Consider the following 12783-nt stretch of genomic DNA (forward strand, 5'->3'; position numbering starts at 1 on the left):
CAGTCAAGTAAGTGATTCATCCCACCAAGTTTGTGGTATTTATTAGATCTCAACTTTCTAGCTGCACAGTGGCTCCCAACTCTCGTTTGTTACTCATGCTGTGTGCATTGGTATGGACGTGCTTCAGCTGGGCTGTTGACTGTGTCACCTTTTTAGAGAAACAAGCCCTAATTCCTTTGCAGCATTTCACAGGTATTTCCCTGATGGTTCCTAATTCATCAGCAGCTCCTGCCTCTTCCGTGTTGCGCAAAACTCCATCCCTTTCCACCACTGAATCTGGATTAAAGCCCTACTTACAAGTCTGGCCGGCTTGTTGGCAAAGAGGCTCTTGCCCCACTTGGTCAGGTGAATCCCATCAGCTCCCAGCAAACCTGGCTTCTCACAGGTAGAGCCATGATCATAGAAGCCAAAACTTGGGTATGGCACCAGCTATGCAGCCAGGTGTTTGCCTGTTCAATATTGATGCCCGTTACTTTTGTAACTTGCAAAGATGATTTTTCTGCTTTTGGAGCTTACTACTTACTTGAAAGAATTCTTAAATGGTATTTCAGTTTTCCCAGGAAAAAAAAAAAAATACTGTGACAAAGTAGAAATTGTAATACAATCTATTATACTGGTTTGTTTAGTATAAAAGGCCCTGTCCATTTAAGAACTGTTAGTGTGGTTTTGGGGAAGAGTGGCAGGGGTTGTGCCTGGGTTACTAGCTAACTAAAGGGGAAGAATCTATTACACACTGTCGTTACTGTTGACCTGGATTTCAATTCTTCTTAAGAAATCTAAGTGGTCAGATATCAACTGATATTCCAGTAAGGGCTGTGAATGTTTACACTTGAGGATGAATTCTTACATACAACCAGTTTTAACTGTTGTGCTCTGGGACATGTATGCACTGTATGCTTGGTAACTAATGCTGAAACTGGTGTGTTTTGGAAGGTTTTTTTTTTTAAATGTCATACTTACATTTTTTGATATTTTAGAACAAAGATTAAAAATCAGAATACGTATGTATTAAGTGCAGTACATATGTATTAAGTGTAGTACATATGCTATCTTTCTCATACAAAAATGTAGTTGTATAGTTAACGTTCTTGTTTTAATTCCTGTGTTTAACCTACTGTGTCAGTGAGTTCTCTGCATATTTCAACTAAATGTAAAGATTTTTTTCCAAATAACTTTTTTCGCTTTCTGCATGCAAAGCTTTGATCTGTAGAGAACTTGTTTGTCTGTAGTTCGCCTTTTGGGTTTCAGCTTTCTCCCATGATATGAACAGATACCAGAATTCAAGTTGTCTGGGCTTTGGCAATGGAAGTGAAGTCAGATGCCCATGCCTTTTCACATCTCTTTTCCAAATACTCTGTTTCAGTTCCTCAGCCTCCTGGTGGAAAAGATGTTTAAAGAATTCCCATGTTATGGGATGGATTCATATAATAATCTCTCCTTAACAATACAGTTATCAACTCCCAAGGTCCCTAGAGAATGATATAAATAGATTTATTTTAATAAGGTCTTGAGAAGCAGAAACACAAGTAATTATTGTTTCCCTAAAGAAAGCATATTGACTGATCCCTTTAATTGAAGGAGAAAAGGCTCCTGGGGATTTTCCATTAACTGAGATTCTTTAATCATGGGAAAACAAAGTACAAGTCCCTTTCATATAATCAGAAAAACCCTATCAGCAGCAGGAGGGAGGAGAAATGGGCGGAATAGTGAACCATCTGGTCAGGAGCAGGGCTGTACATTTGCCATGTAACTAAGTAGAAGATGGGTATATCAAAATACCTGAACTTGTGCAAATTTGAATCTTGGATTGGACATACTTAATGTTACAGAATTATATTATTATACTACGTAACAGAGTAGAAAAAAAAAAACAGTTCCTTGGTTTGTGGAAATAGTTTAATTGCAGAAGTTTTGTCATTTTGTCACAATGGCTTTCTGTCTATGGCTTTCTGTCATTAGTGTTCATCAGATGGGATTAGACTTCAAGCAAGAAAATTGTTACAGTGAAGTAAATGTATCCTGAATCTTGAAAAGCAATAAAATAACTCTCAGGACATCCAATGATAAACTCATCAGTAAATGATGTAAATAATCTGTCTGGTTTCAGCTATAATAATTAATGCAGTTGATTCACAGTCTTTTGGAGTCCATAAAGTTAAATAATGAAATTATTTTTTCCCTGTTCTAATTTTGCTTTACCTTGTATAACAGGTAGGAAAAATAAACAGGGAACTTATCAAGCTTTGCCTGGTTTGCTTCTTTAGTCAGTGAGTTTCATTCTAAAACTCAAATTTAGGCAAAATGAAAAAAATATGATCTCTTGGAGAAGTAATCATAAAGATTTTCTTCTTCTGAAGATTTCTAAAGAGTATAAATTGACATCATTGTGAGGCAGATAACTTTTTCATTTTGCACTGTTTTTCTCTCCCAGAAGAATGGATAAGCCTTCACTGAAACATAATCATAGGCTAAGTTTTAGATCACTGAAGGATGTATTGATGTGCTTTAAGATGTCACTGGTAGGGTAATTATGATGTATTACCTCTGTGGCACATAATATATTTAAAACTTTCACATTGCTTTCGTTTAGTTTTCAGTTGTATTTCAGGCTTGCACAGAGCTACATTTTATAATACATAGGCAAGTAAATTCCAACTGCTTGTGCTAGCCAGAGTCCTTTGATCCAAAGGGAGCACATGATAAAATTTAACTCTGTCTCAAGCCATAGTTGGCTGTAGCCAACACGCTTCAGGTTGAGGTGAGGAGTTTGTAAGATTTCTTCTGTGGGAGAAATCACACTAGAAGTATTTTCAGGTCAAGTAGCTCAATTTAACTACATAGGATGACCTTTTAAAGAAGGGAGGAGGGGGATAAAAAAGAAGTCATGCTTGAAAAAATATTTTTGGACCTAAAAAATGTAAAAATAAATAATTATTATATGGTTAATCATGTCATTAATTAGTGAATCTATGGTTTACATGTATTGTCAACCATGTTGTTGTGTTACAGTAAGCTTTGCTATTTTGGACTACTTCATCTGCTTTTTTCTCCACTGAGTTACACTTTCCAGGTATATTTAAGTGTGATTACATTTCTACTTAATTGGCTCTGTTTGCTGCTTTTTTAGGAAGACTTCAGCAGATGAAACTTTTCAGAAATGTTTCTCTGCATTATTATTCTGCCAGATTTCAGATTTATCTCATGTACTTATTACAGAACTTCCTTACAGCACTACTGAAAAGGGGATGAGCTAAAACTGTATTTGAGTAGCTCTTTGAATTGTGACTGGTATATTTGGTATATTTGCCTCCAGCTCTGGTAGGTGTGATATTTGTGTTTATGTTACTATTTAAAGAGTGGGGATAATTTTCATTTCTCCTGCTTTGTGCTAGTGACAGGGTGCCTAAAAGAAGAGATCAGTGTTTTGTCCAGCTAAGCAAGAGGAGTCCTTTGTTACTCTGAGCTCCTTTACAGGGCCTGCTGTATCCTCAGGTCAGATAAGTTCTGGGAAGATGTCACTGTTCATGGTGTCTACCTTTCTCCCACCTTTGTTTTTTGTACAAAGTTCTAGAGTTCTCCACTTTCTCCATCAAGAAATTAAAATATTTTGGAAGAAATTAAAATTAAGAAATGAGACTTCTGGTGAAGTAATTTGTATTTGTCAGTAACTTCCTTTTTTCTAATATTGCAAAGCTACACGGAACCTGTTTACTTTCTAGAGTTTGAAAGAACTCGACTGGCAGCATTGGATATTAATTTTTAGAGAACTTCAAGCCCTCTGCGTGCCTAATATGGTACAAAACCTGAGACAATACTATTTCTTCTGAGAAGGCAACTAGAAGTTAGTCCTGTTTCTAGTGATACTAATATACTGAATAGGAAATATTTTGCTTATTTAAAACTCAGAGCAATGGTATGTTTAGATGATTAGTTTTGAGTTTTTTCAAGCAGCAACTATAGGTTTTCACTGTAGTTCATATACTGGGTGGGTGGTAAGGAGCAGAGGTTGGAACCAGTTTCAGTCATTGTTTGTCTGCATTTCCTTCCTAGGTGGAACCCAAGTGTTATTATTGACTGGTAAACCTGCTATTTGAGGCTGAAGCTCTCTTATCCTGCCATCAGACGCTTCCTCAGATGGTCCTCAAAGTCCAAGTGTTACACTTGGGTACATAGCAAAACCTGTTTTTCTTCCAAACCTTTTATAATGACCATGAGGAAATTAACACTTTATATGAGAGGAAACTTGAGTTACAGAGCCACCATTTAGTTTGAGGACTTCTGTGTATTGTTTTGATAGGAGTAGAGACTAAATGACCAAAAGGGGCCCACTGGATTGTCTGATCTGCTTGTGTTTGACTAAGAGGGATCTTCCAAAATATGCTTCAGATCATTAGGTGAGAGCATCATCATAAGATGGCAAACTCACCAGATGGCAAATATTTTTGCTTCAATAGTTGGTCAGCCCAGTAATTTTAAAAAGCACTTTATTTTGGTTATTGTTTTTCAGGATATATGTATGATGGCCTGTCTAGTTGTTGAACTCCAATGTGATTTAGTCCATCTTGTGCAGAGTGCAAGATTTGTAATTGAAGTCTGAGGAAATGTAACAATATGTTATTCTAGCATCATGGTTGCACAGAGAATTTTACTTGGGCCCTTTCCCTTTAGGCTGTTTCTTTCCAGCTACTTTAAATTACCAGCACAGAACAGTTTTATTATGCATGATATACATAGCCTGCATCTTTTTCTTGCTGCAGGGAATAACATGCACATTTTACATCTGGCAGTTTTAAAATAAAGATTAAGATCATTCCCACTTTGAAGTGATAAAGGACCTCATCAATTTTTAGGAGGTAACACTTGTTGTATGTTGTTAACTCCTTGCAAATTGCTGTTTTGAGCAATTGTGGTTGTTCACCTCCAATAGTCAGCTAAGCAGCGGAAGGCCATTTGTGGGCAGCAGATGCATCTCCAGGGCAAAACATTTAAAGAATTTTTTTTAAAAAGAAAAGAAGTCTGGTAGTTGATGTAGAAAACAATTATTTTGCAAATATAAGGCCCAGGCAGGATCTCTCGGCAAAGCATATTTTAATAACGATTTTGTAAGACCGGGTGTTCTACCTAAAGGCAGGCACACCTGACAGGGCAAAAAGCCCCTGCTTATATCTCCCCAAAATCCCAGCTGCAGTTTCCCTCCGCTGTTCCCCATTGGTTGGGTACTTCAGGGTTTACAGACTACCCAAGGCACACAATACCCTTCCCCTTATCAGTCTGTTTAAGATGTGGATTCCTGGTACTTTGGCTACACTTCCCACTAAATTAACTTATCAATACAGGTATCGGTATGTATACAGGTGTCAGTACATATTCGCGGAAGAGACTGTGTATTACATTAAGAATTCATAGTCCAGTGTCTCTCGGTCCTTCCCCCGTGCTGGGGTCGGGCGCCAGGTTCTCAGTTACGTAAAAACAACAGTTCTTCATTAAATGTTCCTTACAGTTGACAATACTACTTAATATCTTGACAGATAATCTATGTAGATACAATCTCCTGAACTCCTCTGTTGTTAACCAACAGATTCAGGCTGTCATAAGAAAAAAGCTGTGATAAAGCTTAATGTATTGATGATGCTAAGGTGATAGAAACCTGTAGACCAGCAGTATAATTTGGGATCCAGTCTGGTATTTAAGGAACATGCAATCAACAGCCAATCTTACCTAGCAAGATATCTTTATAAATAAAGTTTTTGTACCTTTGATAAAAAGATTTTTCCCTCTAGATTCTTTCAGATCAGGACTGCTGTTTTGTTGTATAAAGTTCTCTTCTCACTGAGCTCCATTGTCACATCTCAGTTTCTATATTGCTATTATATCTCTTCCCCATACAAGGCTCCTGATCCCCTCATGAAAGCCACAGCACTTCATTCAGAGTGCTTGAGGACTGATTCCCCTTGCACTTTTGTTTCACCCTGTTGAGAAGTTTTTTACAACAGACTTAAATTACACAAAGGGATACAGCCCCAGGGTTGTTTTGGTTGTTGGGCTTGGTTTTACTTGTTTGGTTTTGTACCTTTGCACGGGAAAGGCACAAGCTGCTCGCTGTAGTGGAGGAAAAACAATTCGTGATTTAGCTATTACACAGTTTACTGACTGAGGAAATCTGCTGAATGAGAGGTACCTGAACCTTTAACACATGAGTGTAGCAATATATTTTTGTTTTAAAACAACTTGAGGAAGACCTCAGAAAAGTGCAAAGGGCTTTTTTTTTTTTTTTCTCATCATATCAACATTGAGAAGCAATGCAAATCATACTTTTAAACTGCAGTACTGGCTTTGGTTTTTTGTTTGTTTTGTTTTGGTGGGGGGGGTTTGTTTTGTTTTTTTTTTGGGGTGTGTGTGTCATTTTGTTGTTTGTTTGGGTTTGTTTTGGTTTTATTTTGTAGTGGTGTTGTAGTGGACTTTATAGATTCCACATCTATACCCCATCTGCCTTTTCCCCTTGAGATCTTTGAGGTGTGTTTTTTTGGATTGAGAGGAACAAGATGAGTTCCTTTATAGATGCCATGTTCATCCAAAGGGAGGGCAGAAAAGAGGCTGAAGTCCAGTGTGCACTTTCTGCAAGTGCTGGGAGAACTTCCCAACCTCATGCAGCAGGGAGCAGGTTTGCTGTGTTAAAATGTGTATGTAGAATGACTTGAGCTCTAGTTATTTGTGGGTAACCTTTCTACATATGTGAACACTTATTACTTTAAAGCTGCATTTTTCAGTTGGAAGACTCATGAAATATTGTGAAAGGTGATATAAGAACCCAGTCTCTGCTTTTAGAAATTAGGCAGGAATCACTGTCATCCAGATTTCCACTCACAGTGCAAAAGACGCTTGTATTTTAAACTGTAGGAAGAGGATTTGCGTTATTATAATTAATGCAATATAATTAATTTATACTATACTACTCAGTTGCATGTTCCTGTAATTCACAGACTTCTCTGGTTGTGGTTGTGTGTGCCGTACTTCCATCTGTCATACTTACAAGAACGTGAAGTTTTAAGATGGCTTACTGGCATGCTTTTGACCTACACTATATACTGCTTTTGTGAAATAGTATTGTTAACATTTGCAAAACAACCTTGTACTTTTGTCAGCTCATGATTTTGTGTTCTGTAACCTGATCTCAAAATGTGAGGGATTCTTTGAGTGATTAATCAGGTGTACTTGAAATAATTTGTGTTGTTCTCCAGGGCCTCTTCATCTTAAAATGAAATGTGATAGTCTATTCAGTTGTGAATCTTCAACAGTTTGCCTGAGTGTAACTGAAATAGCACTTTGTCTGAGATTTCAGCGGGGTAGGAAAGTTCCTGTTCATTTTGCTGTGTGCTTCCTCTGGTGCTGGAGTTATGCTGGTGAGGCAAGAAGGAGACAGTGGTACTGGGTCATTAGGTAACACTAATTCCAATAAGGTGCACTAGAGGTAAAATTAGGGTATCAGAAATGAAGAACCGGACTCAAAAGTTGTGCCATTGAGCAGACCTATACTGTAGGACTATAAATTTGGAACAGTGAAATTTTCTTCTTCCATATGATCAAAATATTTAACTTTCAAAAGTTTTACAATCATTTTAGTGTGCAGCAGAAAGCAGCTGCAGTCATACAGTATCTGTACACAGTCATTGTCTTTCTCCTGCTGCTATAGCTCTTATTAAAAGTGATAAATAATTTTAAATTGGATCTGATATTTTAAAAATAACTGAATTATAATTTGCTTCAGCAATAGTTTTACACATGGCTTATTAAAATAGTATCAGGTGCTTTATGAAACAAACAGCATCCCATTAATAGAACAAGGTCCCAAGTATATTTATAGCTACCCTAATAAAATTGAGATAGAATAAAAAATAACTAAAATAGGTATTGAAGCCTCTTAGAATGCTTTAATGGGTGACTGAAGTTTTTTGTACACCTAAGTCTTCCTTAGAATTAAAACAGAGTAACTGAATTAAACAGAATAACTGCAGAATGTAGCGAAGATGGATGGGTCCAAGCTGACAGATTCCAGTGCTTGAGTAGGACTGGATTTATTCTGATGTCATGAGAGAGAGGTCAATGATCAAATCTGAACATATGCTTGAAATCCTCAACATTTCCAACGTTTGCCTTATTCTGTACCCATTCTTATAACTATTAATGTTTATTTTGTGGTAAGGCATTAGCTTAAAATACAGAAGGTACATGTGGCTCTCGGGCAGGACACTGATAGAAGAAGTTTAGAGAAATAATGGTGCAAATTCTATTTTTTTAAAAGAGATTGCTCTAAGTCTAGGTATCCTGCAGTTGACCCAGAAACACAGAGATGTTTTGGGCGGCACACTGTGAGTTAAATGCTAGAATTTTTTCTTAGTTTTGATGCCCTTTTTTTGGGTGCTTGGTAGTCACGTATCCAGTGTAAGCAAAAGCTAGCCAACTACTGCTTCCACCTAGAAGCTGTATCATAATTTTAAATTGGAGAAGACATGAATGTTTGCTTTTGTTGTCCTCTTATGATAACATTATGTGAAACATGGCATTTGTTGCACAGGCACCATCATTCGCTGTTGATCACATTCCTGTGACTTGCATCATCCCCATCAGCTTTCATAAACTCTAAAAGTAAAGTATTTTTTTCAAGTCAAGCAGATTCAGTTTTGTTGTAATGTAAAGCATTTTCCTACTATCCTCTTACTGTGAACAGACACTTCTGTAAAACATTTGCATAGCTGGGATGTTTCACTGCAATATACTTGCTACTACAGTACTAGAATTAAATGTGCCCTAGTAGCAAGTAATGAGTACTTAGTAGTAATCCTGCCTCTTGTTTAATTGGGTGTGGTACTTGTCACAATGTGCTGTTGTGCAATTACTGCTTCTGTCACTTCCTTACTCTCCTCTTCTTGCTATAATAATTCTCACTTCATGTCCTGTGAGAGCTGGCATTGGATCCTGTAAATTTAAAATTGGACAACTGTAATCAGAATCAATAGCTTATCTGAGATTTCAATAGACAAGCATAGAGCAGATCTTCTTTAGCAAGTATACATAGTATGTTGTGTATATGAGTAGCTTGTCTTCGATAAATGAACTACTCCTGTCCTCCTTAGTACAGCTATGTTTAATATATGTGCTGTACAGATTAATGTCACTGTCTTCCTTCAGGGCTCATTTTGTAGATGGAGAAAAGAAGCAGGCTAGATTTATATAAACTTCTTATTTGCAAATAATTGCTGAAAGGACTGATGGAGGTTTCTCAGTATTTCAGTAGGAGTAGCCTGAGAGAAGCAGAATAATAGCTTGGCTTGCTAGACCAGCTGCTTTTCTGCAAGATGTGATGGTGGGAGGAGGAGCCCGGCGCAGGTTGCAGAGGCAGCAGTTGGCTCCTGCTGAGCGAGGGAAGAGCTGCTGCCTTCTGAGGAGCAGGGAGGGGGAACTGTCTGCTCTAAACCTGTTGCTCATTGAAAAATCTAATGTTTGAAGAAGTAAGGTGTGAATCTGAAAACGTCAGAGTTCAGGCAGCGTCATTATTAGATACTGAATTCGTACTGTCCCTGTGAAAAGTACTAGTATGTTACAGCACTTATTTAGAATTGCATTGTGTTAAGAGATAGGCAGCTGCCTATGGGCCAGACCAAATTTGGCTGCATTACTGTTCTTGTATACTGTCTGAAATACATTTATTTTACAGCTGGTGGGGAGTATATTGGGTAATGATAATTATTTTAAATAATGTTTGGTGGAAAAGCGAAGCCTTTTGGAAACTAAATCTTTCTATTCTAAAAAATAGCTAAATAAAAATTTCCAGTAGACTGAAATTGCACATCAGGTTATGTGAAAAACAGTGGGAATTTCAACCTTCTTGCTCCTACAGGAGGGGAGGAAGAGGATCAGAATTCCACATTTAATAACTGAATTTGTCATGAGCATGTTTTTGTTTTGGTTTACAGACCAGCCATGGATTTGGAATATTCCCCACACTGACGCCCCAGATACACATGGAAATATGTGGGTTCCGTCATGAATGTTTCCAGTGTTCTGTGATGTTTCACCCACTGACCCTGAACCCTGCAATGCTCCTTGCAAGACTGCTTACTTCTGGGTGTTTGGGCTTTTTTTTAAGCAATGATGTCTGCTTTAATGGCTAATTTGTAATTGAAAGAAACATTAAAATGTTGATAATGGGGAGATTCTTGGAGAATCTGTAACCATATTGTTAGAAATTAACTTGTAACATTGCATTTTTAAATACCTTTTTATATGCTTTTTCCTTATTGTGGTTTCTAATACACTCTTCAAGATGAAAACAAGTGTAAACTGTTCTTGGAGATTCTCTTTGTGTTTTTAGCTGTAACAAATGTAAAAATTACTGTTCTGTGACACTGTCAGTTGGCCCCAGTGGCTGGAATAAAAGTTATTGTATGTAAAATTTAAATAAAGTCAAGTTTGTTTATATATGCATTGTTCTGTCTTCTATGTGTGTACATTTCATGTTGGATTGGATCTTTGCAGTTATCACTTCTAATGCAAGCTTTAATATTTGCTGCTTTGACTTCTTGTCAGTGACTTCCAATTTTGTTGTTGTTGTTTTTCCCTTGCAGACATCCAAGTGCTGTCCAAAACACTAAAGTGGACAGACTTGTGTGCTGAAGAGTGGTCTCAGACAGGGCAGTGGGATGTGCGAGCAGCTGGTGGTGCAGGCTGGACAGGCCCTGGTGCGGTGTGGGACCCACCTGCGGTTCCCTCTGGCTCCCAGCTCATCTGCCTGGGTGGCTGTTCAGTGCCGCCTGGTGCATTTTGTGGTGTCATTCCCCAGGGTGGTTTGGAGTACCCTGGGAGTACTTCCTAATGTTTTTCTGATGACTATCCCTGTTTCATTCAAAAATTACCATAGAAAAGGTGTGTGTTTAGGAAATCGTGGCATTTGGCTAGCAAGCAGAAATTTTCTTTCCATTTCCTACACCACCATGTACCAATCAGTAGAGAAACTATGAAGTATAGCTGCTTTTCCATCTTTCATACCCTTTCCCTCTGTAGTTGAATTTAAGTTTTCTGGTGCAGTTATCAGATGGTCTTTCAAATCAAAGAGGTTATGACTTTGACTTATTGTTGGGGATTTTTACACTTGCTCTTCACAGCAAATACCAGTAACTTGGATATCGAGGTTGTTCACTTCCTAGCTGATGTTGGCAACTTAGAGACCCAATAATGATTATTATTGCTTTATCTCGTTTTGAGAACCCTGCACATAATGCAAACCGAGTGTGGCTCAGAGGGCTGTTGGGATGTCCACAAAACAAGTAGGAAGATTGCTTTCTGCTTTCAACCCCCTTGATAGTGGATGTAGAATCTACATGTAGACACTGTTCAGTTCAGGCCAGAGAGCGTCCAGAAAAGAACCACGAAGATGATCAAAGGACTGGGAAGCTGCCATATGAGGAAAGGCTGAGAGAACTGGGCTTGTTCAGCTTTGAGAAAAAGGTGGCTTAGGGGAGACCTGATCACCATGTTCCAGCATTTAAAGGATGGCTACAGAGAAGATGGAGACTCCATTTTTACAAGGAGTTGCACGAAGAAGATGAGGGGTGATGGGTACAAGTTACTCCTGGGGAGATTGATTAGACATGAGGGAAGCTTTTCATGATTAGGACAATTGGCCATTGGAATAATCTCCCCAGGGAAGTGATGGATTCCCCAACACTGGACACTTTTATGATCCATCTGGACAGGGTGCTGGGTCATCTTGTCTAGACTGTGATTCTTACAAGAAAGGTTGGACCAGGTGATCCCTGTGGTTCCTTCCAACCTGGTATTCCATGATTCTAACCCCGATGGGCCCGAAAAGACAGGGATCAGGGAAACTAAATGGAGCAGTGTTCCTGAAAGCAGAGAGAGAACTTCATAGACATTGTTAAACTTTACTTTTTTTAAAAGAGTATGATCTTATTGTAATTATTTTCATTCTGTGAGAATTAGAGAAGTTCTAAGTAGATGTCTTCATCTGAGGAAAGCTTTAAGACTTGTAAAGGGTTGACAAACAATTAGTAGACAGTTATAAATTTGTGAAAACTGCTACAATTTATTAATGCTACATATGTGAGTATTTGTGTTTGGCATAGGGTGGTTTGACCAGCTCCAAGACATTCCTGGTCAAATTCCAGCTGGAATTTTTTGTTTTCCAGGAACTTGATATGATTTAACTTCAGCCATCCAGGATTCAGATTAATGCAGTGTCAGAAGATCATTCCTAAGTCCATCGCTGGGAACAAATGAACTAAGCGATCAGTTCTGCTGGGAAGGCTCAGGAAGCCTTTCCAACGCAGAGCTGTGACCCCAAGTGACCGGGATCATGGCAGAAGTGTGGATGTGAGGCGCTGCTGGGTGGCAGAGGTGGGGACAGGGCCGAGGCCGGGGGCTCAGGGTGCTGGACAGTACACGGTGTGAAGCAAACTAATGGTTCAAATAAAGGTTGAGTTTGGTTGAAGCAGGTATGCATGTACTTCTGTTTTAACTCTGCTCTTCCAGAACAGCAAGGAAAACTTGTTTTGAAGAAACTGTCCAATGATAACTAAAGATCCATGGTGGCAACAGTCATCTGCACTCAGCCCTGTGCAACCCGAGCACAGCTGCGCTTCAGCACATCTTGGAGCTGACCCTGACTGGAAGGCTCTTGATAAAACCCTTGGCCAGAAAATGCTGTCTAATCACAATATTCTACATGTGCAGCCTCTTGGGTGCCAGGACAAACTTAAGAACTATTCT

General features: G+C 38.6%; 1 protein-coding gene across 2 annotated transcripts in view; it reads left to right on the top strand.

The window, feature by feature from the left end:
- Positions 1 to 10476, top strand: part of TDP1 (tyrosyl-DNA phosphodiesterase 1) — a 48747-nt gene extending 38271 nt beyond the window's left edge. For both annotated transcript variants that reach the window (XM_065840062.2, XM_065840063.2), the window contains exon 16: positions 9972 to 10476. In XM_065840062.2, the coding sequence (XP_065696134.1) occupies positions 9972 to 10045 (74 nt within the window). In that variant the 3' untranslated portion in view covers positions 10046 to 10476. The remainder of the gene's footprint in view (positions 1 to 9971) is intronic.
- The last annotated feature ends 2307 nt before the right edge of the window (positions 10477 to 12783 follow it).

The sequence above is a fragment of the Patagioenas fasciata genome, chromosome 5, assembly GCF_037038585.1.
Source record: "Patagioenas fasciata isolate bPatFas1 chromosome 5, bPatFas1.hap1, whole genome shotgun sequence".
NCBI lineage: Eukaryota > Metazoa > Chordata > Aves > Columbiformes > Columbidae > Patagioenas > Patagioenas fasciata.